General features: G+C 47.3%; 9 protein-coding genes across 9 annotated transcripts; 2 read left to right on the top strand and 7 right to left on the bottom strand.

Moving 5' to 3' along the window:
- Nucleotides 1-2,622: 2,622 nt before the first annotated feature.
- Nucleotides 2,623-4,183, bottom strand: C8R40DRAFT_289625 (uncharacterized protein). Its single transcript, XM_046234608.1, has 4 exons — nucleotides 3,898-4,183; nucleotides 3,683-3,834; nucleotides 3,461-3,524; nucleotides 2,623-3,223 (listed from the first exon to the last, which is right to left on the bottom strand). Exons 1-4 carry the CDS (start codon nucleotides 4,102-4,104, stop codon nucleotides 2,762-2,764), a joined length of 885 nt encoding a protein of 294 aa, XP_046085656.1. The 5' UTR covers nucleotides 4,105-4,183; the 3' UTR covers nucleotides 2,623-2,761.
- A 991-nt stretch (nucleotides 4,184-5,174) lies between these two features.
- Nucleotides 5,175-7,061, bottom strand: C8R40DRAFT_1046654 (uncharacterized protein; the record flags this gene model as incomplete). Its single annotated transcript, XM_046224379.1, has 5 exons — nucleotides 5,175-5,902; nucleotides 5,949-6,038; nucleotides 6,091-6,544; nucleotides 6,596-6,740; nucleotides 6,793-7,061. 5 exons carry the CDS (start codon nucleotides 7,059-7,061, stop codon nucleotides 5,175-5,177), a joined length of 1,686 nt encoding a protein of 561 aa, XP_046085655.1.
- Nucleotides 7,062-7,085: 24 nt separating this feature from the next.
- On the bottom strand, nucleotides 7,086-9,737 carry C8R40DRAFT_1237615 (ATP adenylyltransferase-domain-containing protein). The gene is made up of 11 exons (XM_046233440.1): nucleotides 9,426-9,737; nucleotides 9,270-9,360; nucleotides 9,012-9,213; nucleotides 8,865-8,961; nucleotides 8,445-8,656; nucleotides 8,185-8,373; nucleotides 8,072-8,120; nucleotides 7,909-8,016; nucleotides 7,745-7,858; nucleotides 7,633-7,690; nucleotides 7,086-7,583 (listed from the first exon to the last, which is right to left on the bottom strand). Exons 1-11 carry the CDS (start codon nucleotides 9,481-9,483, stop codon nucleotides 7,193-7,195), a joined length of 1,569 nt encoding a protein of 522 aa, XP_046085654.1. The 5' UTR covers nucleotides 9,484-9,737; the 3' UTR covers nucleotides 7,086-7,192.
- C8R40DRAFT_1106945 (uncharacterized protein) lies at nucleotides 9,738-11,989 on the bottom strand. Its single transcript, XM_046228183.1, has 10 exons — nucleotides 11,702-11,989; nucleotides 11,572-11,651; nucleotides 11,456-11,522; nucleotides 11,159-11,396; nucleotides 10,993-11,103; nucleotides 10,768-10,936; nucleotides 10,704-10,712; nucleotides 10,486-10,649; nucleotides 10,033-10,423; nucleotides 9,738-9,959 (listed from the first exon to the last, which is right to left on the bottom strand). The coding sequence occupies exons 1-10, from the start codon at nucleotides 11,721-11,723 to the stop codon at nucleotides 9,903-9,905; spliced, it is 1,308 nt and encodes a 435-aa protein (XP_046085653.1). The 5' UTR covers nucleotides 11,724-11,989; the 3' UTR covers nucleotides 9,738-9,902.
- A 124-nt stretch (nucleotides 11,990-12,113) lies between these two features.
- On the top strand, nucleotides 12,114-15,258 carry C8R40DRAFT_1046613 (uncharacterized protein; the record flags this gene model as incomplete). The annotated part of the gene is made up of 12 exons (XM_046224373.1): nucleotides 12,114-12,363; nucleotides 12,427-12,513; nucleotides 12,571-12,724; nucleotides 12,777-12,988; nucleotides 13,039-13,286; nucleotides 13,351-13,581; nucleotides 13,631-14,114; nucleotides 14,168-14,254; nucleotides 14,317-14,891; nucleotides 14,948-15,031; nucleotides 15,084-15,102; nucleotides 15,161-15,258. The coding sequence occupies 12 exons, from the start codon at nucleotides 12,114-12,116 to the stop codon at nucleotides 15,256-15,258; spliced, it is 2,529 nt and encodes an 842-aa protein (XP_046085652.1).
- A 229-nt stretch (nucleotides 15,259-15,487) lies between these two features.
- C8R40DRAFT_1171173 (uncharacterized protein) lies at nucleotides 15,488-16,797 on the bottom strand (the record flags this gene model as incomplete). Its single annotated transcript, XM_046231656.1, has 2 exons — nucleotides 15,488-16,507; nucleotides 16,564-16,797. The coding sequence occupies 2 exons, from the start codon at nucleotides 16,795-16,797 to the stop codon at nucleotides 15,488-15,490; spliced, it is 1,254 nt and encodes a 417-aa protein (XP_046085651.1).
- Nucleotides 16,798-16,824: 27 nt separating this feature from the next.
- C8R40DRAFT_289180 (ankyrin repeat-containing domain protein) lies at nucleotides 16,825-19,256 on the bottom strand. The gene is made up of 4 exons (XM_046234607.1): nucleotides 18,775-19,256; nucleotides 18,638-18,717; nucleotides 17,889-18,591; nucleotides 16,825-17,825 (listed from the first exon to the last, which is right to left on the bottom strand). The coding sequence occupies exons 1-4, from the start codon at nucleotides 18,923-18,925 to the stop codon at nucleotides 17,287-17,289; spliced, it is 1,473 nt and encodes a 490-aa protein (XP_046085650.1). The 5' UTR covers nucleotides 18,926-19,256; the 3' UTR covers nucleotides 16,825-17,286.
- A 257-nt stretch (nucleotides 19,257-19,513) lies between these two features.
- On the bottom strand, nucleotides 19,514-21,041 carry C8R40DRAFT_1171171 (uncharacterized protein; the record flags this gene model as incomplete). Its single annotated transcript, XM_046231655.1, has 6 exons — nucleotides 19,514-19,724; nucleotides 19,788-20,023; nucleotides 20,097-20,220; nucleotides 20,279-20,403; nucleotides 20,465-20,758; nucleotides 20,811-21,041. The coding sequence occupies 6 exons, from the start codon at nucleotides 21,039-21,041 to the stop codon at nucleotides 19,514-19,516; spliced, it is 1,221 nt and encodes a 406-aa protein (XP_046085649.1).
- Nucleotides 21,042-21,085: 44 nt separating this feature from the next.
- Nucleotides 21,086-24,114, top strand: C8R40DRAFT_1106933 (eukaryotic translation initiation factor eIF2A-domain-containing protein). Its single transcript, XM_046228182.1, has 6 exons — nucleotides 21,086-21,321; nucleotides 21,379-21,417; nucleotides 21,506-21,647; nucleotides 21,741-22,140; nucleotides 22,200-23,729; nucleotides 23,920-24,114. Exons 2-6 carry the CDS (start codon nucleotides 21,387-21,389, stop codon nucleotides 24,046-24,048), a joined length of 2,232 nt encoding a protein of 743 aa, XP_046085648.1. The 5' UTR covers nucleotides 21,086-21,321; nucleotides 21,379-21,386; the 3' UTR covers nucleotides 24,049-24,114.
- The last annotated feature ends 1 nt before the right edge of the window (nucleotide 24,115 follows it).

The following is a 24,115-nucleotide window of genomic DNA, read 5'->3' as shown; positions in this document are numbered from 1 at the left end:
TTTCGCAGCCATTGATGAGATGGCAGTCCACGAGAGCAGAGTAGAGTTGCTTGGCTATTGGAGGGTCGAGCCGTTGGTGTCCAATGAGAAGGTCACATCCCGCGATGCCACCCGCGGCGGTGAATGCGGAATCTCGCTTGACCGTGTAGTGTGCCGCGAGTAGATGACGGTGTGTGGATTGGAGATGAGCACCGACGTAGCGTACCGAGTCACGGAATGACAGGGCTTCACCACCCAGGAAGAGAATGGGCAGAGGTGAAGGCAGGCGGCCGAAGACCATAACCCAGGATTTGCCAGCGCTGATGGTGAGGTTGTTGGAGTGACAGTAGAGCTCGAAGCCTCTCAAATGGGACTGTAGGCCGTGTGCAGAGCATGAGATCAGGGCGATGTCGTCAGCGTGTTCGAGATGGGATATCACAATCCCTAGCAGGTCGAGGTCATTGGGGTCATGAACAAGGTTGAACGTTGAGAGGAAGATGTTCCACAGTGTGGGAGAGGAAGGGTCACCCATCAGCACCCCACACATGGCCTGGAAGCGATCGGAGATGTCCCCGTTGTGGGTGATCACATATGTCATCTGGCTGTAGAGGGAACGGAGCCAGTCAAAGTATTTGCCGGTGAGCTGATGATCAGCGAGCTTGTTCCATAAGCTGCTCTGGTTCATTGAGGGGAAAGCGTTTGAGATGTCCACAAAGGCGACATACAGGGGATCACCTAAGGATTTTGCTTTTTCGATCAGTGTGCGTAGGATGAAGACATTGTTGTTAGTACGATAACCAGCCCTAAACCCGTTTTGAGATGCCGGGAGAATGTGAGCTTCTTCCAGAGCCTGGCTAAGTTTGAGATGTAGCAGGAGAGAGGCAAATTTGAGGATGCAGCTTTCCAAGGCAACTGCTCGGTAGTTGTTGGGGTCTACAGAATCCTTCCCTGGTTTGGGTATAGCTACTATGAGTGACACAAGCCACGATGTAGGAAATTCTTTGAGTTGGAAGGCACGGTCAAAGAATGAGGCAAGGCGATCATTGTCGATGTCTTGAATGATTGAGTATGTGATTAGGTCGGCGCCAGTGGAGTCTGAGTGAGTTGTGCGTTTGAGATAGCTTTTTATTGTAGCGATGTCATTTTCACATATAACAGAGTTGAAAGAGGGGAAAGCAGAAGGGGGCGATGGGTCCGGGATTGCATTAGCACGGTTGGTTTCTTGTTGAAGTATCAGTGGGTCAAAGGAAGTGGTGCGAGGGTCAGGAGGATTCATGCGAGGGATAAAGCAGTTGGTGAGTTGTTCGAGTGTAACCCTTGGCAAGGGTTTATCCGAGTTACTCAAGGACTTGTAGAACTTCCAGAAGGCAGCGCCGCCTGCCGCTGCTGCCGATTGGAGGCGGGACAGGTTAGTATCTTCCAGTTCACGACGGTGGGTGCGACCACGGTGACAAACAGCTGAAGGGGTGTGGACCAGTTGAGGAGGAGGCGCAAGGGAGCGAGGATCTGGAAGAGAGGTGGAGACCTTTGGGATATTCGACAGTAATTGGGGAAGGTGGGGTGAGGGAATTGGACAAGAGATAAAGTCGAGTTCTGAACCTTCATGGGGTAAAGGTAGACAGGCCCCAGCTTTTGCCAGTTGGTCCGCAAGTTCGTTTTGAATGATACCCCTGTGGGCGCGAACATGAGTAAATACGATGGTTGCGGTCCGGGCAGAGATCCACTGAGAGAGGGTGTTGAGCAAGTCTCCATTAGGACAGTCCCAGCCGCACTGGGCATTTTCCGGAGCATTGTACACAATGGACTGAATGGCGTAGGATGAATCAGTGTAGATTTCGAGTTGACGATGCGCCGAGGTCCGTTGGATGGTGACGAGGATGGCATAGAGTTCGGCGCGGTTGTTTCGCTGAGGTCCCAGGATTCGTGCTGACAGGTTCAGGTGGTGATTAGGACCAATGTAAATACCCAGTCCAGCGCATGCAGCAGCTGTATTGTTCCTGAGGCAGGAGCCGTCGGTGAAGACTTTCAGTGGAAATGATGATGATGAAGTACTAGAATGGCCGTAGAGTTTGAGTAACCGTTGGGGGTGTGTAAGCTTTTGGGAGTGTAGCAGCTGTTGCTGTAGATGGTCAATTTCCGAGATAATGGGGATCATGATGTGGGGTCGTGGGTGTTGGGTAGGTGGCAGTCGAGTAAGTTCAGGACCAGGTACCAACAGGTCCCATGAGAGGTAAGCATGATCAGACCATTTGGTCTCAGTGCTCACAGCCAGCTCGGAGATGAGTGAAGCCGAGCAACGTCGTGTTCGAAGATGAACCGAGATTTTGCGAGAGACCGTAGATGACTCTTGGAGACTGGAGGGCTTATAGGCTTTGGCAAGAACAAGAACGTCACGATGATATAGTCCTGCGATTCATGTCGTCTCCTGCCAGTGTGAACTTTACATTGCAGATTCAAGAGACACTACCGGTGAACAAGAACCAGCAAAAGTTGAGAACAAATTAAATCTCATGATGATACTTGGCAGCTAGTAATAGTCAACTTACCACAAATGCTCGCAATTTGGCAATCGCTTTTTACATCGATTGTGGTACACAAAGAAACAAACGACGTTAGATATGGAGGGTTTCTACATAGAGATGTGTGATACAAGAAAACAATCGTAGCGAGGTTTTGAGATGTTACAAAATGGGAGAAATACAATTACCGGAATGTCATTTTCGTTCGTTCATGAATAATGATCTAGCAAGACATTGAAGCAAGGCGCCCACGACGTATGCGCCTAGGCTCGAACACCACCAACAACTTCTTCCCATCTCCTACCTTCGCTCTCAGCTCGTTTCACCATTTCTTGTAGATGGTCCTCTCTCTTCGAAATTCGTGTCTCCATACCCATTATCAACAATCTAACCTTTTCTATGTGGGCGGCGAGCATTGCGGGATCCATCCCTCCACCGCCGCCAGGATGTAAATCTGATTCTTGGGTAGGCGAAGAAGTCAAGACATGTTCAGAGGTGGATCGGGATATGGACGGTGAGTTGGCCAGATGGGGAGAAGAGGGATTGGCGTTGGCGTTGATAGATGGATTGAGAGGAGACGATGAGCTAGCGGAACGGCCTGAAGAAATGGAGGAAGAGTCCATCCTAGTATTTGTCGGGGCAGTATTCGATCGCTGGTGGAAGGCGGATGAACGGCCAAGGGTACCGATAGCAGCAGGAGGAAATGGAGAAATATCCAATGATGACTACGATAGTAGATTTTGTGAGTAAATCGAATCAACAAGATGAAAAGAAACGAGGATTGGAAGAAGATGAACACTAGCGTATGGACGAATAAAAAAATGAGAAGTAACGGTCGTAGAACCAGGATGAAAAAACAGAGTCAAGCTGAACGGCAACCGACGACATGTATTGATGCCATTGCGGTAGCAAAAGTCCAGATATGCACAGAAAAGGATAGAGGGTAAGTGAACGCTTCTCACCTGCCAATTATCCCCCGCCAATCTTGCCAACTCTCTCTCCAGCATCTTCTCGCGGATTTTCATTCTAAAAGCACATCAGTCATACAATAGGGACCGTAAAGGTGAAAGAAAAGACCAAAAGGAAGATGAACACGTTACGGATATGCATCATTCGTAGAGAAACAATGAGTTCCCCCGATTACGCCGCTGAATAGCGACAAGATTCGGTAGTGCCAAACTCACCGCTCCATCTCTCCCATACACCGCTCGTTCTCTCTCTGCGTTCCTTCCAGCAACAGTTCAAGATCCTTGTATTCTCTTTCCAACGCTTGAACATGTTCTACAGGTGGCCGAAGGCTAAGTTGGGATTGAAGCAGTGACAACGTCGTTTTGAGCTGACAGAATAGACAGATACATTGAGCTGGATTGAATTTGGTTGAGCTTTCAAAAGGACTTGCACGATCACATTCCCTATCCTTATCTAGCAACTGCCTTCTCAGTACATCAGCATCACTTTCGTCTCCTTCACGAAGAACACCCAAATCATCTGAATGAAGCGCCAGTTGACTTGTTCCCGGGCCCATACTGCCAAATTGGCTAGTGTTGCCTGCTGCAGAGGACATAGATGCTCTGGTGTGGTTTCGAAGTGTTTGTGATCTACGCATTATTCGCTTCTACCTTCCAACGAGTGTTCGAATTTCGGGGCGACGGTACTAGTAAAGCTCGAAGAGGCGCACGATCCATGAGGTTCACAACACGAGATCGCGTGGCAATCACGTGTACCCATGACTCTTCGAGTCTGGAAAATGGCCTTGGATCTACGGACTGTATCTGTATCGTAGCTCTTGTATTCGACTTCATACCAACTTATAACCCATTTTGCTCTAGCTGCTTCAAGTCATAATTGTTCATTCAAGTTCTCGCAACCTTGAATTCAAATTTAAGATTTCATGATCAAGCTCCACGGTGCGTTTTACGCGAATCACAAACTATATTAACCTGACGAGCGGATGTTCCGGAGGTGACGCTCGTTGTGCACTTTTGAGTCACTCAAAGTGGGCGGTTGAGAGCGTGCATCATGAAATCAAGTACAAGGAGTGTTAGGTTGCACTTGCTAGGGCCGGAATTACATGTCGAATCTGTTCTGGAATCAAGTCGCGAGGTAGTAGAGCTATAGTGTCTAGAGGAGCACGCTTTGCCAGCGCCAGCAAATTCAAACGAATGTTTCGTAGCACAGGATCTTCCTCTGTATCATCGACCTTCATCTGAGTTGCTTCTACCACAGAATTTTGGGCGCGCCTTTGTCTGTCCAATGCGGTAATGGCGTTGCCTACGTAGGAAAATACTCGGTCCAACTGCTCCATGGTTCCTATCGTCGTCGAAGTATTGGGTGAAGCTTGCGTATCAACCTCCATAGAATCTTCCTTCTTGACCTGCTCACCAGATGCTAGGTTCCCAAACCATTCCTTTTCGCTTTGATATATTTCATCTGGAGCCCGTATCAAAGAGCCCATATCGATGGTATGAGTACGCAGCTGCAAGAGTAGTTGTATAATCCCGTAGACTTTGGGGTATACATGCAAAGATCGTGAGATTTGAGAGGAGACTGGATCATGACTTTTGTGTTCTTGCGCTGAATGGGGAGATATTGAAGTTGAAAGTTGTCGAGCAGTTTCACGGAGAAGAGAATGTCGATTCCCAGTGAGAGGGTCGATCACATTGTTTTCTACCCATTTTAGAAGCGGCGCCCCGAGGGCAGTGTCGTCCAGACCATCAATGTCCTGGAAATTTCATTGTGTATATAAAGTGGGGAAGCATCAATGACACTCACTTCAGGAGGAGTAACAAACTCAGCCAAACTTCGAACATAGGCAAAACCCTCTGTGCCGCCATAAACAACATCACGGATGTAGTCTTCGGCGTCAGGAGCTTGTGTTGTAAACCATTGTGATGCGTCGCGTGGTACCGATGCTCCTATAGTTACATTGGTAGCTGAAGCTCCGCAGTCTAAGCTCTCTTTGATGATTTCGGCCGTCATTTGCTCGTCGTCCCCTGGTATCCCACGTCGCTTCATCTCTTCTGCCAATTCACCTGCCAGCAGAGCGAACGATCCAAAGTCCAGAGCGTGTGCTTCTCGAGAAGCCTTCCAATCGGATTCAAATAAGTCATCCATTTCATCCTCCTTGTCTTTGCCTCTACGGTAATTCGTATTACGCGTAACAACCCAATGCCGACCTTTATGAGGAATTGGTTTGTACAACGGTCGATTGATAGGCACGGTCGTAGGAATCGGGAAGCTGCTAGAGGGTTGTGGTGTTTGAGACTTCGAAGGATGATTGGGTAGGGACTGGGTTACGTTGGTTTGTGATTGACTCGTTGAGGGAGAGGTATATATGGGTGTAAGCAGAGGCCGAGAAAAAGGAGTAGGAACGAGGTTCATGAACACTAGAAACGGATCTTCCACTAGAAGAGGGTTAGAGCTGTGGTTAGGAAAACCAGTTAAACTTACTGTTATAGTAGTCTAGACTTGCGTCTGAACGAAATGGAGGCCCCTCCTTTTCTATACGCATTCTCTCTTTCTTCGTCTTGTATCGCTTTCCTGAACACGAAGTCTGAGGAATTGTTGAGCCCCAAGAGATTATGCAAAGTACCTTTCAATTTCAAATCCAGCATTGTTTTCGCAAGATCGGACCCCGGCGGAAACGCGCCAAGGCCGTCCTTTGAGCCTGGAAGTCTACCTTCTGCATCGATGCTTTCAAGGACACCTTTTTGTGTAGTAGCATTTGTTGCATTGGTCTTCCTGTACGGTCCACGAGTGCTCCGTCGTACGCCTGCTATTTCCAGTAAGTCGGAGGGACCGGGAGTGCTCATATCTGCAGAGGCAGCGGAAGGTACAGTTGGATTATTGTCATCGTCAACATTGACCTCGCCAGCATTATCCTTTTCGGGATCGAGGTTCCAGTCCAACTCGTACTGTATCACAGTGCCCGATGCCTTCTCGATATGATCAAGTGCCCAGATCTCTAGTTTCTCTGCTTCTGTATGATAAATAGTGCCCGGAGGGTTAAATAGCTTCGCATTTGACGTTACAAGGCGGACGTCATTCTAAGGAAGTTATGAGTACATATGGCATTAAGAAGTAGACGTGCAACGTACAGTGAAATCGTCTAGTGACCGGTACTTGCCTCGAGCAACTTTGTTGGTGATAGTACCAAAATCCATGGGATTCTTTACCACATCCGTGTAACCAGGGACCTGCTCGAGGTTGACAGGTACCAAGAAAAAGCCATAATCATCTTTCCTGTGTACTCTTCAAAAGAATGTCCAGATAAGGATGATTCACGAATTCTCACTTCTTAATATTGGCTATAAGTTTCGTGAGCACCTCTTTCAGTGGTTTAAGTTTCGCAGGACGCGGTGGTTTCTTCGGTTTCTCTTCAACGTATCCAGTGAATGCTGCTTTGGATTTCCCTTTTTTGATTCCTTTCGCCTGCTGAAGGGATTTAAGAGATGGGAGGACAAGAGTAAGACCTGTCCCAGTTCGTTTGTCGGGTTCTTGAGGCGAGTCTGGGCGGCTTTCGATGTCGATGTCATCTACAGAAAGAACTTCCTCCTCGTCCATCATAAGTAATAAAAAGGTGATTGGGGAGGGTGGCTGTGCAATAAAATGAGATTAGATTACTGGCCGTGCATAGATTCTACTCCGTCGTGTATACAATTTTACAAAGGTCCCTACAAATATTCTAAAACCGATCATAGCATCGAGGTGGCATCGCCATCTATGTCCCTTGTGCTTCCAGCGACCTGAAGGTCATGCACACTTTGCAGCGCCACCGACCGCAAGATCTTGCCCAAGCCTTCCGTCTTCACTGCTTCCAATTCACGTTCACTTTTTACCAATAACATACCAGCAAAGCCCATCGAATTGACGCTAAGATCGTCGCCAGTGCTCTCTAGAGTATGATTTTCGAAGCGCCTGGGAATAAGATGCATATGCTCCAACGTCAGTATAACGTTGTACGAAGGAAGACCCGCTGGGTAAGTGGGATCGTAGCGAACAGTCGAAATAACCAGGTCTAATAATGATATAAAAGCATCTGCAAGGATAGGTTCACGTTTATGAACAGGGGAAGAGGGCAAATTTCTTCCGACAACTCAGTACAAGGATATCCAATCACTGCGTGTCCACGTACGACGGAAAACGAAAAACGTGGTTGGCCCATGGTAGCCGCTCAATTGAAAAAGGCTTGCCTAGAAAGGGGGGATGTCAGAAAGCATTTGGCTATAACTCAAGCTTATACCAACCCGGGCTTTCTAATGATATTGAGCCTGCCAAAACTTCGATCGGGGGTCCTTCGTCTTCGGTTTCGATGAACTGAAGATGTTTATGTGGTTGACTGGCTCCGCTGAGGTCTCCGCCTGACAATGATGCACTCAGAAGCAAGAAATATCTAACAGTTAACACTCACAATTGTAAAAGGCAAACATCTTCTTGCCTGCTTTCTTTCCCGCGACCAGCAGCGCATAAGCTTGTAGAAGATCGTCAGGCATGAGAGGCGATGTTTGCGATTGGTATTCTGTAACCCAAAGACACGTTAAGTGAAATCCAGGAAGGCAAAGAACAATTATGACCCTTGGTGATGAGAAGGAAATGTCGTGGTACGACACTGTATTTGTTCATCTTGAGAAGAAGGCTAATTATCAATCTGCAATCCGAAGCGTTTTCCAGAACTAGAAAGACACACCAATACGACATACTGCTGGGAGATCTCTTCGCTGATAAGCTCTCCTACAAGCAACCCCGGGTCGTACGGCGGAGCAAAAGGATCGACGTTGGCCAAAGGTTCCGTTACAGGTTCATCTGCGCCGCCGTTAAAGTGCGGCGTAGGCAATCTAGGTTTCTTCTGGAGTGCAGGACATAACCGTATCTCAAACTGGAGGAATTGGGGTCAACCCTCATTAGTAACAAATATTACTGATCAAAAGTTAACTCATCCAAACTCACATCGACACCAAGTTCATTATGAATATTGACGGTAGAAGGAAAGAAAAAGAGGGAACCAGATGCTAAGCCATTGTCATAACTGACCGGGATTTTGGAGATGATTTCAGAAGCCAACATGGTGGAGTCTACCCAAGCTGCTGATTGTGAAGACTCATCACGAGCGCTTTCCGTTATAGCCAGAGGTCTACCAAATCTTTGGGGTATTGCTACTACTACAGAAACAATTATTGGTGTAAAAGAAATCTCAATAGTTGGATGTTTGGGAACGTGTAAGGAGTAAGGATTGAAATTTCAAGAATAAGGTGTTTCCAAATAGCAGAAAAAAATAATGGTATGGAATGGAACCAGTCCAACTGCATCAAACCAACAATTCAAATTGAACTCGAGCGACGATCTAAAATCAGGCTCGCCCGCCTTTACCCCGATTTTCTTTTGCCTCCTCCATGACTTCGCCTAGTAACTGAGCGCGTACATAACATCCAATGGCTATCAAAGACCAAAGAGAAGCATTCGTTCCCTGAGAGGTCCTTTCAGTATTTCAACCGGAAGGCTGTCCTGTACACTGACCTGATAATAGAGGATACAAAGGAAGGACTGGAAAAAAAGGAGCACGATCCGGACGACAAAGCTACGATATAGCGCCAGTCCTTTAACCAATGGCAGAGAATACTCCAAGGCAACTATCATCATTCCAAGAATCATAGCAAGTATTTGGATAATGGGCGCTTTGACGATAAGTGTGATGAACACGGCGGCGCCTGGAGCTGGTCTAGTAATGGATGAATATGACCTACAGACGAGATAAAGGATAAGGTAAAGACGTACTGAATACCTCCTGGGTCACGCAAGGTTCCACCTACAAAGTCCCAGAAGAACTTGCGGTAATAAAATCCGAAGAAGCTTGACCATACGGCGTCTGGTAGCCAGAGTGTCATCATTGAGAACTGGGGCGGCTCAGATAAATAGAGAAATACTGCTCACAAACGCTCGCAGTGATCGAGATAAAGCGACCCAAATCATGCCATATCAAGTTTCCCATTGTTTCGCAGAGATAATTGGTGTGCTTAATATGAGGGAGTGGAACGAGCGCTGCTCAATCGGAAGGGGAGAAAGTTGCTGTTGAAGGAATCGATGGGAAAGGTTCGTGCAAGATGGGAGACAGAAAGCAATATGAATGAATGAGCAAGAAGAGAGCGCAGCTCAGACCCAAAGAAAAGAAAAGACCTATGTAAAGGAAGGAAGAAGATGGACGTTTGCAATAAGAAACGGACTACTTGTAGTCAGCTTGTCCAGGCCCGGCTCAATTCAAATCCATTGATCTCGACGGTTTCCACCGCTACAAACAAATGATGCATGTCGGACCAGTTGTCGGTGTTAATCTCACTCTTCAACCTCTGTTCAAAATTCATTGAAGATAAACTCAAATGTGCTACTACTACGACATGTAGATTCCATAACTCAAGAAACAGGCAGTTTTAACGGAGGCGGACGTAGGTTCGGTCTTATGGGAACGTTCTGGATTGTAATATGTCAGCTCGCACGTCCCAAACCCCTGGTAAGAAAGCACCGGCAGCAATCATAAACGTACCGAACTTATGGAATGATCGCGAGTGGCAGGAACAGCACTGCTAGCATTGATGGGTGCCGTTGAGGAAAATGATTCAGCGGTGCTAGCATCCCGCGAATGTCCTTGCATGAAACCTTCTTCTGGAGGAGTGCCACTATAAAAACTTGACATAGAATTTTGCGACAATCTGGATCCACCTGACCGAGTGGACAGACCGGCTTCCAGCATATCAGGATTCTGGATGGGAAGTGTCGGAGTGAGAGGTGACAAGTCAGCTTGGCCCTGTCGTCGCCAACGTCGCCAGCGTAATAGAAGTAGAAGCAGAGCAAGGAGCAGTAGGAAACCAAAAATACTTCCGACGATTATACCGACGATGGTCTTTGTTGGGAGTTTGCCAGACGAAGTCATATCACTGCATGAAACATTCATCATTAAACCGGAGACTCGGATAGGATGGGGAATGGTTTAACTTGCCGTTGGGAGCTCGTAGAAGTAGGTTTACTAGAGCTGGTAGTAGACCCCGGGATCGAAGAATACACAACGACAGCGTCAACATCAATGAAAGGACCAGTTCCGGATTGAGGATCTGCAGCAACCACCAAGCTATGTTGATTTGACCCGAGACCTTGCGCGTAATACTGGAAAAAAAGGGTATGAAGGTCAAATCAAGGGAGCACGCGGATGGAACACACAAGGAGAATCTTGAAAACAAGCATGTCAACAACGCTAGCGATGAAAGCGACGACTACATCAAACCTGGCTATGGAGTGTAGAGGCGAAACCATTGGCACCAGCGCCAAAAGTGACATTTTGACCATCTAATGAAAGCTGGATGTCTGCATGGTCTTGAGAAACGGTGCCGTACAATGCAACTGCCTCGCCAGAGAATGTGACGGATGCACTGGCGCCAGCACTGGAAGTGTAGCTATAGACTTGGGGTTTACCATAAACAAACTCCGCATAATGTAAAACTGCACGTACTGTAGTGTGTCATTCATGAAATAATTCTGGTCATTGACACTCCACTCTGAAGCTGGAGTATAGATAAAGCTTGGGTCGCTGTCATCTACTGTGGATTTCGTCAACTGAGAGCTATAGTATAAATATGAGATTCAAAGTGGACATGACTATGAAATAAAAGACGCACCCAGTTTCTCCGATCTGTGTCTGTACATTGACATAGTCGATATCGATTGAGGAAGCACTGGAGCTCGTGACGACAGCGGTGTGTTTCTCATTGCTTAATCCAGAAACCGTTCCTAAAACTTGCTGAAAGACATCTTGACCAGCAGAAGATTCGGAAGCAACGACAGTCTGCCCATCCACGGATATCTGGTATGTTCCATAATTTTGCCTATGACCCCCAAATATTGTAATTCCTATGCCTAAATAGAAGGAGGAATTGATCGGCTTGCGCAAACATAGATCATGGACTATGTTGTACCAGTGAACGTTATAGTAGCTGTCGCGCCTTGAGTGGAGGTGATGTGGTATGAAGAGCCAGAATAAGACTAGGTGTTGCTTCAGATACGCTGAGGCTACGACATTTCGCGAACTCACAGAAAGTAAGGTGTCATTAGCGGGAGAATCTGACCAAGCACCAGCTGGTGAATACGATATCAAAGGCGAGCTATCTTCAACTATGAAGGAAGATGAAGAGCCGACATTGCACATGATGGTAAAGTCTTACCAGTCAAGTTGAAGGAAGCCATCTAGGCTCCACGGATACTGGAGAGCAAAGAACGGAAATTGGAGGCGAAAACAAGGAAATAGAGAGGGACAGAGAATGAGAGCTCTGAGAACATCTCGGAACAAATTTGTGGATGCCCTGAAGATGCCGGCATGACTGGCAGTAACCTTGGCTGCTTCGACCGAACATGAAATGCACCGGTTTCGCTCGGCGGTCAGTATGATATATGACAGGTCCGTGATAAATCGACGATTGATATGTAGATTGAAGAGTCAACAAAAATGGTAAACAGCGGCCAAGAGTCAAAGCAGAGCGACATTGCCTTTTTAAGTCAAACAGCATAGCGTGCGTCTAAGACAAAATCAATTGATCAAATTTAATAAGGTGTTCGTTATCTTTTACTCCCATCTTCATGGCTCCCAGAGTCAATTCTGGCCCTGTCATAAAGACAGGAAAGCCTAGCAACTCTCGAGATCTTATTTCTACCGGCCCAAAGGATGTCCAGAAACATCATGGGAAACACGATGAACGCCAGAGAGAAGTGAGACCTACTACTGAGCGTGCTCTTGTGCTGCGCAATGGCAAGTATGGTGCCCAAGGAACTGGGGAATTAATCCTCATGACCAAAATGACGGGAAGAGACAAGCTGGATCTACTTGCTGGTGCGTTTTCTCCGGTATCTTTTTTTTACCTTTTCTTCGCTAAAATTGACACTTACGCTTCAGAGGATCTCATGGAAAAGGCTAGCAAATCATTTCTGACGCCTTTCCGTCTGGAACTTTGTATTAAACTTGCAGAATCTCAACTGAGCGGTACCTGTCGTATGTTGTTGCTAGAAGTTTCTCTAATTAACAAACATGCATGTCCAGAAAATCTCGACGATATCGCGAACTTGAAAGATCCGGACCTGTTTTTCTCTATCATTGAGAAGGAAATCAAATCTCGTACAATTGATTACAAGCAAAAAAACGAGATCGACCCCATGAAGGATCCTTCTTATATCGCACAAATCATTTCCAATAGGTAATTCAATACCTGTCCTTCGCATCAACCCCTTTTCAGTTTCATGGCCTAGGATACATAACGTGTACATGCTTGGGTCCGCTTGGAAGATCGTTGTTGATATCCTCTACTCCTTGCAGGAAGGCGGTTTGTCCGACGAAAGTGTAGTTCCTACGCTGAAGCGTGACGAAGGCCTTCGTTTCCGATATCTCGTCCTGTATTATCTTGTAAATACGCTGGTTGACCTTCATCAGACAAAATTCTCTCTTCTTGCAACAACCACTCGTGCGGTTTCTACTTCGGCTATTTCAAATCAATGCTGAAGTTTGCTGCAGCCCACTACGCGTGCTATTTCAAAGAGACGACTAATGAAACAGGCGATCAAGAGTTCGTCTTCGATTGGTCTGAAACCCGGAAGGCCTGCTCTTCTTTTCTTGATTCTATCGTCGTGGAACTTTGTTTTCCCCGTGCACCATATCCGAAGGCTACCTTGTATCAACTCCTCCATGATGCTATCGAAGAATGCCCGAGGGAAGCTAAACGCTTTCCCCAGATGCTTTGGGATTCTGTCGGGGATCTATCGGTACATCTTTTTCACTTACACTGTTGCGCTCGTTAGATCCTTACTCCTCTTATCTTGTGCCTAGGTCGCTGTGCAGCTGCAGCAAATCCTGGAGACACCATTGCTATCGCCTGATGGCAAAGAGTGGAATACCGATGCTCATGAGAAGTACGACCCGTATAAGAAATGGGTCGTCGCACAATCACAGTCCCAAACTGCCTCTAATAAATGGGCAAATTTTGAGGAAATCATTTCTCCATTGCATCGAACCAAGATCAAACATGTTCTTGATACGATGTGGAAAACCATCAACGGTGTTCGTGGGCCTTTACTTCTCCATTTCGCATACTCAGTAGTCTTTGTAGAACTATAAAGGGACATGCGGCAAGGACCTCGACGCTCTTTGGGGCTTATCAGAAGTTTTGAATGCTACCCCTCAGTGGCATGCCTACGGTCTATTACTAGGAAGAGGTGACGACGACGACGAAGACAATGACGGCCCTCTAAAGCTCAGTGGCAAAATAAAGAAGCCCCTTGCAATCACGTACGGCGGGGAGAGCGACGATTCTATGCCTTCTCTTCAGGAAGTTTCTGATTCTGATGATTCTGATGATTGGAGCGAGAATGAGTCGGAGGATGATGACGATGACGATGACGATGGCTCCGACGATGAAAGTGGATATGACACCGACCAGGAGGACACAGTGCGAGATCTGCTTCGCGAGGCGATGGACGCTGTCACTGCAGTCAATTGGCAGGAGCCGCCCGTCGCAAACGACGAACTTGACCCTTTTAATGCGGAAGATTCCAAGAGAAATTCGTTCTTGAAATTATTGGGCTCCTTGAGAGGTGAGCGAGAGAGCAATTATTGACCTCCATCGTCCACCCTTATAACTGCTCAGGACGGATGTTCAGCAAAGACTCAAAGTTAAAGACCGCTGCAGCTCCCAAATCAGCCACTAAGCCTACTGTAAATGCCTCTGCGACTGGTGAGCATTTTCATTCAGGAGATCATTTCCTTTGAACAATTGTCCCAATTTCATGATATCAGTCGATCGCCCCAAGGCTGGAGTCACCATCGAGGAAGTTTCCGATGAGGATGACATCTCCCATGCAAAGAAAAAGAAAAAGAAAAAACCCAAGAAGAAGAAGAAGAAGCCTACTGCCGCTGCTGACGGGGAAGCGCCTGTGGAAGATAATGCTGCAACTGCTCCACCGCCTATTCCAAGCGCCACTGTTTCTCCTGCCCCAAACGCCCAATCAAAGGCTCCTGCGAAACCTAAGGCTGCGACTGCTGCTTCGCAATCAACTACTTCCTTTTACCCATCTGAGACTATTGCTCAATCAGCTAGATCGTACCTTCAATCTGAGCAACTCGACGTTCTCAAGACCAAAACAAAATCTAGGTCTGCCCAAGCGTCACTGTTCTCGTCTACCAAGGGTCTCTTTGATAAATTTGGTGTGGGGCAAGAAAAGAAGAAAGATACTTCGGCTGACAAAAAGGAAAGACGAAATTGGTTTGCAAATCTTGGAAAGAGAACTAGGACATACATGCACCAAATCCTGAACACAGCTGATGACGAGACCCAGGGTAAGGCTGGGATGAAATGGGATATATTTGTCAAGGTCAGCCATACGTTCTCGCAGCACCGTGACGACAGTTAATCATATCATTCTTCGAGGTACTGACCGATGTCGGCTTCAAGTACGTTCCTAGCACCGCTGGTTCCAGTGTTCGCTTCGATCCTCCTAGTTCTAAAGATCGTGTAAGCTTCTCATCCTTGCTTGAACATTCATGACTCAAATGTCCTATAACAGTCGATCTCCTTTCACAAGCGTACGTCGGATCCCTCCATTTGTGACCCATTATCTCTACTAATGCCGCTGTTCTCCAGCTCACCCTGACAGCACCATTGGACCCGTCCTTCTTAAGGAATTCAGCAAGAAGCTTCGCAGATACTATGGTTGGGATTCTTCTGATATAGCGGATTGACCCGGAATGACTGCTGAACTATTCGTCAATATTTTGACACTTGTCCTATCTTGCGCAGACTACGTCTGCAACGAAGTTTTTATTATACCATATACAATCAAATACATACAATACGATTCTTTGTAACATCTATCTTTAACGTCTTGTTCCCTGCTACATATTCATTCATCCGTCAATGTAACCTTTCACCTTCCACATCGACGACAGACTTTCCATCTTTGAGCGAGCGTTAAACTGTTGTTGTGAAGAACCTATTCAATGTACTGACCAGATGAACAAACCCGTCCTCTCGAACGACGTCTCCTACCAACTTCTCCAGACTATGACGGGGCATGTCGTATAAGGATGTTGCTTCGCGCAGAGCGAACACGAACGGGTCCGTTGTTTGAACCTCCTTCTCTGAGCTTTCGGCCTTAAATTTGCTTTTGACCGGTTTGATTATTTCATTTCCTACAGTTTGGGTGAAGGCCTGTTGATTTACAGAAGTCGACTGGGAGTAGTGCGGATGTTCCGATTGGGTAGGTGTCGGTGTGAACGGAGCGGATTGGGAATGCGCTTGTGAGCCGCCGAACTGAAAGGGAGGCTGGGAAGACGGTGGTGGGAGTAGGGGAGGAGAAGAAGACTGAATTTGATTTGGATGGTCCATCAGCATTTGAGAAGAAGGCATGGGCATTCCAGAGACGGAAGCGTAAGGAGCGCCAGGGTATGGAAAGTGCACCGTGGGATAAGTAGAAAGCCTCTGCGATGGAGTGACAGGGAAAAACACGTCGGTTTGATTAAGGGGAATATTATTATTGTGCATATTATTATTATGCATATGACTGAGAGGAAACGCAGCAGAAACAGGAACAGTCTGAGCATAAGCAGAATTGTTCAGAATAGGCGGCTTTGCAATTGGATGGTGCAACACTGGGGGCACCATGGAGGGAGCACTCATCATTTGGGGAATGTTAGAAGGACCAGCCGTAGAATTCGCTTTGCAAGGGCATATTGAGCTAATAGAGTCGATAAATTGAGATGCATCATTGGCCGATGAAAATGTGATTTGAAATCGGCGAAAAGTCTTTGCAGAGTCAGCCTGACGCCTCAATTGACCCAAGTACTTAGAAACGCTCACCCCATTTGACGCGTTGATATATCGAATTCCAACGACCGAGTCACGATAAACGGCTTTCAAAGGAAGACCGCCTTGCTGTCTGTCTGTTTGACGCGTCGAAAAGGACGAGAAGGAAAGCAGGTCGAAATTCTCCTTTTCTCAAGTCATGGGTTGTAGAAGACGCGATGAATACGCGAAAGTTTGCTCACAAATGACACTTCGCTTTGGTCTTGTGCATACGAGTTTTCCATCGACCAAACGATACGCAAGAAGACGGACTCAAGTTCGCCTGTGGTTAAGGACTTTTTCACGTCCAAGATAAGCTTCAACGTAGGCTTTGTATAGTGTTGCCATTCCGAATTAGCATCTTGCGCAGAATTTGGATAGGATCTCGAGTATTTGACGAGTGTATAGGTCGCTGTAGTTGTTGTTGAGTGCGACATGAAAGTAAAAGGTAAGATAGAAATCGATCTACGTAATGGATCACCGCTTTCAAGATACTGATTTCCCGCTTAGTACTACATATGCATACACACTCGCAAAGTGAAAGAAGAGGAAAAGACTGTAAAAGTTAATATACTATCTCAACGTTAGCGTGTAGTTAGTGGCTAGGGCGCTACGAGCTCACCTCAGTTGGTAGTCAAACAACTGAGGGACTCGTAGACGCATACGGAAAGGGTAAGTCAAAGCTTTGTATCGTACGTACGGAGTTCATGCTCCAACAAAGACGACCCAGGAAAACCCTCGATGAGCGAACCCGAAGGGAAATGCATTTTATTCAGGTCAGCCTGTGGACTTGTCGAACAAGCCGAGTGCTGTTCTGCTCTGACACATCGACAAGCAACCATAAGGTGAACGACTCAAAGGTCTTGGGCTCGGTACATTTCATTAGAAAATTTTGGCAGACTTGCGCAGGGAAATAAAATAACACATTAAAATGGCTGTTCAGCAAGCATATCCTCCACCTTGATTACCAGCTCCTTTTTTGACTTGAGTACAGCCGAAAAATACCCCTTCGCACCACCGATACCTTTCGTCATTATTGTCTGGACTAATTTGTCAAATGCTCTCTCTCCAGCACCTACTCCGGGTGCAGAAACCCCGCCTATCTGGTCCTTTCTGCGTATTGTGCAGACCAGATCGCGGTTCTTGGTATAAATGAGCAGATTACCGTGTGGATCGAAAGAGTTTGAATCGAAGGTCATGCCATACATTGCGGTTGGCTTCATTGCAATCTGGACTTTGACGATGATATTCTTTATATTTGATTTTCCAGGCTTGGTTCGGGGGACACGAGCGCCACGATTTGTGTTTTTGGGAGTGGGGAGATGTTGGTCATAGCCAAAGACAGATCGGGCAAAATTGGCCGTAGATTGAAGTGAACCAATTTCATCGTAGTTCGGTATGAGCACAATGGTGGTGCTGGTATCGAAAGGCTTGCAAACCTTCTTGTGTTCCGCCCAGGCCTTTTCTATGTAGACGGAGTAGGGGAATTGAATTCTTTGTTGGCAGAAAAGGAGATAATTGCACGCACTCTGACATTGAGTTGAGCAATATCTTTCCACCTGACAACGTGAACAAATCATCAGAGTACTCTTCCCATCCTTTTCTCCTCCGGGCTTGTCGCACCCAATCCAGCCGCATCGCTTTTGGCCTCCCTCGCGCGGTGCGTTGATTCCTTCACGTTTTCGAATCCACTTTGTAACACAAGATGTCACCTGGGGACCGTACCGAATAAAAGTGTTTCGAGGCGTGAGGCCGTCTGCTTCAGGGATATCGAGGGACGCGCCATGTTCGAGCAATATATCGATGAAATCGACGTTGTTCGTTGGAAATGCGAGGAACATTGCAACTTCACCGTATCGATTCTGGTGATCGACGTTAGCACCGTGCTTGATGAGCGTCCGAAGGAGTGGGGTCATTTTGTTGGTCTGAGGAATATGTGGAATTTGCACAAGCCTGGCATAAGTTGCGGCATCCATGGGTTGCTGTGGATCGTATTTAGGAGGCTCGTTTGTTGTCTGGATTGTACAAGCGTGTTGGAGGGCTGTAAAGCCGACGATATCAATAGAGTTTGGAGAAGCTCCGCGAGACAAGAGAAATTCCAAGGTTTCAAGGTGTTTGAGAGAAGGTCCGTGGCTGGACCTTTGCGCACCGAATATAACAATGCTAACGTAGTCCCAATGAAAGGGCGTTTCATGCGAGCTGAGAGACGGCGCTTGACCGGATTGTACCATCTGCTGCTGTAAATCAAAAATATGGGCATAGAATGACCCGACTTACACTGATAACGGCTTCCAGCTCGCCAAAATAGCAAGCAAGGCCGAACATGGAAAGCTTTCTCGCACTCCAGTTTGTCGCTTCTATAAAATGGATAAGATCTTGAGATTTTTGAGGTCGAATATACCGCATATACTGACCATCTTGATATAGCTCTCTCAACTTTTGACCACCATCTTGTATACTGTGTAGATACTTTGCAGGCTGCTTCAAGATAGAAAGCATCTCCGATGTCATAGTGAGCCCTCCAGTGTATGGGCCAGTATAAAGCTTCAGTTCTTCGCGGTCCATCTTGGTTGTTTTGCAGCTGAGGACTTTGTTGAGACGGAAACCTACAAGGACGATTATGGTTATCGCGGCCCGTTGAAGGCAGTAACAATGTAATATTTCCCGAAACGAAAACCGCCGCCCACCGTCGACCGACCATGAATGTATGTAACAGTGGGCAAATCGTTAATAAAATAATTTTAAAAAGACCTCCACCCGAGATGGCTGCATATGTATAGAAATACAGCCTGAGGACACCCTTACAACTAGTTCGGCGTCACATACGAGGACTACGCAAAACTCAATGTCAATCCTAAGCCCTAAAGATTCCACTCGTTCAGTCCGCCTTTGCTTTGTTCATCAATTTTCCACCCCGTCGATATTCCATTCCACGCAGTCGATTCAGTCCACGAAGAAGTGATCTTTTCGGGATGTACCAGGCGTTGTAAAAGGACTACAGAAAGCAAAGCAAATCATGATAGGACAGGCTATATACACACACACAAAAGAAATCGTAAGCTTCTTCAAAACGTCACTCCTGAGAACGAACGGACCATGGTAACAAATCGCATTCACGAGGACGCAAGAACGGGAAAAAATTGCTCTTCGTATCTATGCAGGAGGCGGAGGAGGAGCCTGGCTATCAGGTGGCGGTGGCGGAGGGGGAGCAGCGGCTCCGCCTGCTCCTACTGAAGGATCGTATCCAGGATAAACACCTTGAGTTTGAGCTTGTTGTTGTGCGTAATACTGTTCTGTCTGTTTCGCTTGTTCCGCCACCCAAGTCTTGAATTCGGGCGAGTTGACGTCGTAGCCATACGCCGCCCTATACCGGAAATGGTGGGGAGTAGAGTTAATTGGGGAGTAGAGTCGAAACGAAAAAACGAACCAATAAGCAGCATATTGCTCTTGTGGCGTACCACCAGCGGAAGCAGCAGTAACGGCAGAGGGATCGCTACCTCCTCCTGAAGGGGGCGGTGGTGGAGGTTGAGAGTCGCCCGGAGGTGGAGGTGGAGCATCACCTGGAGGAGGGGGTACATAACCACCACCATAACCACCTGCAGCACCCCCAGGGTAACCACCACCTTGGTATGATGCAGCGTAGGCGGCATACTGTTGTTGGGCCTGAGAGAATGTAGCAAAAGGCAAATTTAGTGCTAGGGGTTTCACCAACAATAGTCAGTAAGGAGATTGATACCTGATGTAGTTCCATCTGTTGGGCTTGCACTACGGCTTGCATTTTGGCATGTTCGGCGCGGACGACAAGAAGCAGGTCTTCTGTCAGAACTTTGGCTCGAGCGACTTGAGATTCTTCCGGGCCGCTGGGAGAAGTTGAAGTTCAGAGGAATGGGTGATGAGAGGAAGGGGAAAAGAAATCACGTTATATGGATGTAGAGTGGGTCGTCACTCTCCCGACCTGTTTCCTGCTCTACGAATCCAGAACCAACGCCCTTGATTTGAACACGAGTACCTGTCTCTTGCTGAATATATTTTACGAAAGATCCCTACAAGAACCGATCGTGTTAGCGCGTACATATAGAAATAAGCTAAACGCGAGAAACTCACACTAGGCCCTACAACTTTTGCTCTCAGATTGAAGTTCCTAATGCTCTCCAGCCCCACAGGCATTTTCTCTTCCGGCCACTTCCGTCTACCACCCATCTTGTCCTTTTTATCTTCGACCAAACTTCCCATATCAATCGCCAGCAGTTCTTCGACTTTTTTGATCGCCTTGTCAAGAACTTCTTTTGTCGGAGCCATAATGTGAAGATATAGCGGTGGGTCTCTTTCGGTAGCTTTTGAGCGATTCGGGTGCCATGTTCCTTTGGTTGATATAGATGCTCCAGTGTCTTCTTGGATCTGAGTAACGTATTGGTTAGTTATGGCCGGGTACAGAAAAAGAAGAAAGTACATCTTGCTGAGTAGAGCTTTTACACAGCATATATCTATTCCTTGCATCGTTAATATCGATATCGAACGTGAACGCTGCGTCGTTCAAGCTGCCTCCCATTGAACCAGCGCCACCTGAAGCAAATTGGGCTGCAATTTTGGCTGCAATGGCCGCAGCAGCAGCAGCAGCTTCCGATGCCTGTTTTGAGGATCCACTGCCAGCAGCAGCATTGGACGCAGTTGGCGTAGACATGGAAGAAATGATCAAAAGGTGTGGGAGAAGCCTGGTAGTTTTTCCACGCTTCGAATCTTGTCCTCAGCTCCCCAACATTCTTCATTAACAGTCCTTGAAGCATTAACTTGCTTCTTGGTGTGTGTGTGTGTCTTTTTTTGTCTTTCTTGTCCTCGCAGCTCTTTCTGTAGTCGTCGTTTGTCGTCTCGTCGCCACCTCACTTGTCGAATACCGTCGTCAACCGCAAAAGCCTAAAAACTATTTTCAAAGCCGTCGACTTGCGTTATATCTCGGCTATATTGTGATTACATCGCTTCTCGAATCTTTGTTCTTCAATAATTTGTATCGAAAAATCTAGTTGGCGAAATGACGTCTCAGATCACTCAGCAGTACGCTTGTGAGTTTTTGCTTCCTGCTTCCCCCCCTCAGTTTTTTCTTTTCTTTTTCCCTTGTATTTGAAAACTGACGAAACTTTCCTCTCCTAGTTCGTGCACAAAAATCCCTTGCATTAATTGGAGGGACACCTGATTATGCACCGATTGCCGGGTTCGAATCACCAGAGGTTCCTGCGAGGACCTACGTCTATAGTGCGGATGGGAGGTTATACGCTTATGCGTTGCCGAATGTGTACGTTGCCCTTTGTAGTATTCTTTCGCACTTGGCTGATAGAATCCTCAATTTCTTTTTATCTTCGTGCCATCGATACATCCCACTCTCTAGCGTCCGAATCTTCCAGGCTGAAGGTGCCCAGCTCCTCTCAGAACTTCCTCTCTCCAACGTAATCGAGCTCTCGTTCTCACCTCGCGGAACGTATCTCTCGACCTGGGAACGCCCCATCAAGTTAGACGACAATCAACAGCACAAAAATCTGCGCGTGTTCTCCGTTTCCACCGGCGAAGAACTTGTCGCGTTCACCCAAAAGTCGCAAGAGGGATGGGATCTGCAGTATACGATTACTGAAAGCCATGCGATTCGTCTAGTCGCTCAGGAGATCCAGGTTTTTAGGCCAACAGAGTGGGGGAAGGGAGTTGTGGACAAGTTGAAGGTCGAGGGAGCTACCAAGGCATGTCTGAGTCCAGGCTTGAACCCATCTGTGGCGGTATTTGTTGCTGAGAAGAAGGTCAGCAATACGAAACCAATTCTCATATTGATTAATTTGCTAACGATGTGTTCTTTTAGGGCGCTCCAGCCAGCATCAAAATCTACGGTCTCCTCACCCTCTCCGCATCCCCAACCTGCCAAAAAACCTTCTTCAAAGCCGATCGATCAACAATTAAATGGAACCTCCTCGGCACCCAGGTCCTACTCCTCACCCAAACCGATGTCGACAACACCAACAAGTCGTACTACGGGGAGACTGGCCTGTACCTGCTCAGCGCCGCAGGGAACTTTGACTGTCGTGTGACCCTAGACAAGGAAGGGCCCATCCACGATTTCGCGTGGAGTCCAAACTCGAAAGAGTTTGGTGTCGTATACGGGTACATGCCTGCGAAAACGGTGATTTTCGACCAGAGGGTCAGAACGTTGTATGATTTCGGCGCCGCGCCTCATAATTACATATCCTTTAACCCTCAAGCGCGGCTTCTTGCTCTCGCAGGATTCGGTAATCTCGCAGGGAAGATCGATATATTCGACCGAAGGACACTCAACAAACTATGCACAATCGATGCTCCAAACACATCGTATTGTGATTGGAGTCCTGACGGACGCTTCCTCCTTACTGCCACACTCTCTCCTCGACTTCGTGTTGATAATGGCATCAAAATATGGCATTGCACCGGCGCTCTTATGCACGTACAACTTGTCGAAGAGATGTACCAAGCTTCATGGAGACCTACCCCCGTGGATAATGTTCCGCCGTTTCCTTCACAAGGTGGTCCTCTCCAGTCTTCACTTGTACCTCCACCACCAAGTCCTTCCGTATCTCTCTATCAACTTTCTCTCAAAAACAGCGGTGCAGGTGGCTCCACAACCTCTCTAGACGGAACCCCTACCAAACCAGCTGGTGCGTATCGGCCTCCTGGAGCTCGAGGAAACGCTACGCCCGCGATATTCAAACGCGAAGACGAGGGTGGATTTTCGAGGACGCCGAGTGGACAAAATACACCTGTGAGAGGGTATTCGAAGAGTCCCGCTCCCCCTGGTTCTGCTGGTATGAATGGACCTGGAGGACCAGGTGGACAGGGAAGGGGAGGGAGGTATGTACCTGGTGCCCCGCCTCCCACGAATCAGAATCAAAATCCATCGAGACCTGGGGCTTTGCCGAGAGGTGATTCGGGAGGGCAAGGACAGGGACAAGGACAAGGACCGGGGAAAGGAGATGGTCAAGCGAGGAAAAGGAATAAGGGTGGAAAGAATAAAGGAGGCGAGGGAGAAGGAGGAGGAAGAGAAGGATCTGTGGGACGTGGACAGCAGGGAAAGAACGGCGCGAATGGACAACAACGTGCAAGTGGAAACGGTATCCAGCAAAACGCAAACACGAACGGTAACAGCAAGAAACCCACCTCCATCGACTTGAATGGCGTCAACGGTAAAATCACTACTTCTACCTCTACCAATGAGGCGAACGGTGATGGTAACGTTGCCAAAGCTGCTTTGGCATCTGCAGCTCTTACGCCTCTGGACACTGCATTGTCGACGCCTGTCACACCTGGGCTGGATAGTGCATTGGATCCCATTGCGAAGAAGGTCAGGAACTTGAATAAGAAGGTACGCTTTCAGTGATTATTATTTTTGTTTAGTTATGTTGTTACCTTCATCGTTTTTGCTGATATATCCTTATTTACTCTCTGCTATCTCCCTGTTGCTTTCATTCGCCCTCGTGTCCTTTCGTTGTTGTTGTACACTAACACTTTCTCTCTTCCCTGCACTCCATCCGCATCTTCTCCGCATCTTACAGCTGAAAGCTATCGAAGAGCTCAAGGACAAAGCTAAACGCGGCGAACGGCTCGAGGCAACCCAGATGAAGAAGATAGACGGTGAGGCGGAGATTAGAAGGGAGTTGGCTGGACTGGGCATTACAGATTAGTTACTTATACGGATATACTGGTTTCTATATATGAGACTAATGTTATCAGGATCTGTGATAATTTAAC

Source organism: Lentinula edodes (assembly GCF_021015755.1).
Source record: "Lentinula edodes strain Le(Bin) 0899 ss11 chromosome Unknown C8R40scaffold_20, whole genome shotgun sequence".
NCBI lineage: Eukaryota > Fungi > Basidiomycota > Agaricomycetes > Agaricales > Omphalotaceae > Lentinula > Lentinula edodes.
Note: the sequence above shows the minus strand (reverse complement) of the source record. Positions and strands in the feature narration are given on the sequence as shown.

What these genes read in the sequence shown, in the direction of transcription:
- C8R40DRAFT_1106933 (XM_046228182.1), top strand. Translation starts at nt 21,387, where the DNA reads ATGACGTCTCAGATCACTCAGCAGTACGCTT. An exon ending in TATTTGTTGCTGAGAAGAAG is followed by an intron (nt 22,141 to 22,199) that starts GTCAGCAATACG and finishes GTGTTCTTTTAG; the next exon opens with GGCGCTCCAGCCAGCATCAA. An exon ending in TCAGGAACTTGAATAAGAAG is followed by an intron (nt 23,730 to 23,919) that starts GTACGCTTTCAG and finishes CGCATCTTACAG; the next exon opens with CTGAAAGCTATCGAAGAGCT.
- C8R40DRAFT_289625 (XM_046234608.1), bottom strand. Translation starts at nt 4,104, where the DNA reads ATGCGTAGATCACAAACACTTCGAAACCACACCAGAGCATCTATGTCC. An exon ending in TGTATGGGAGAGATGGAGCG is followed by an intron (nt 3,525 to 3,682) that starts GTGAGTTTGGCA and finishes ATGTGCTTTTAG; the next exon opens with AATGAAAATCCGCGAGAAGA. An exon ending in TGGCGGGGGATAATTGGCAG is followed by an intron (nt 3,224 to 3,460) that starts GTGAGAAGCGTT and finishes CTACTATCGTAG; the next exon opens with TCATCATTGGATATTTCTCC.
- C8R40DRAFT_289180 (XM_046234607.1), bottom strand. Translation starts at nt 18,925, where the DNA reads ATGGACCGCGAAGAACTGAAGCTTTATACTGGCCCATACACTGGAGGG. An exon ending in AGCTGGAAGCCGTTATCAGT is followed by an intron (nt 18,592 to 18,637) that starts GTAAGTCGGGTC and finishes TTACAGCAGCAG; the next exon opens with ATGGTACAATCCGGTCAAGC. An exon ending in TTGCTCAACTCAATGTCAGA is followed by an intron (nt 17,826 to 17,888) that starts GTGCGTGCAATT and finishes CCGTCTACATAG; the next exon opens with AAAAGGCCTGGGCGGAACAC.
- C8R40DRAFT_1237615 (XM_046233440.1), bottom strand. Translation starts at nt 9,483, where the DNA reads ATGGGAAACTTGATATGGCATGATTTGGGTCGCTTTATCTCGATCACT. An exon ending in CCCAGCAGTATGTCGTATTG is followed by an intron (nt 8,121 to 8,184) that starts GTGTGTCTTTCT and finishes CTTCTTCTCAAG; the next exon opens with ATGAACAAATACAGTGTCGT. An exon ending in AATATCATTAGAAAGCCCGG is followed by an intron (nt 7,691 to 7,744) that starts GTTGGTATAAGC and finishes CCCCCTTTCTAG; the next exon opens with GCAAGCCTTTTTCAATTGAG.
- C8R40DRAFT_1106945 (XM_046228183.1), bottom strand. Translation starts at nt 11,723, where the DNA reads ATGGCTTCCTTCAACTTGACTG. An exon ending in ACACAGATCGGAGAAACTGG is followed by an intron (nt 11,104 to 11,158) that starts GTGCGTCTTTTA and finishes TTTATACTATAG; the next exon opens with CTCTCAGTTGACGAAATCCA. An exon ending in ACTTCTACGAGCTCCCAACG is followed by an intron (nt 10,424 to 10,485) that starts GCAAGTTAAACC and finishes TGTTTCATGCAG; the next exon opens with TGATATGACTTCGTCTGGCA.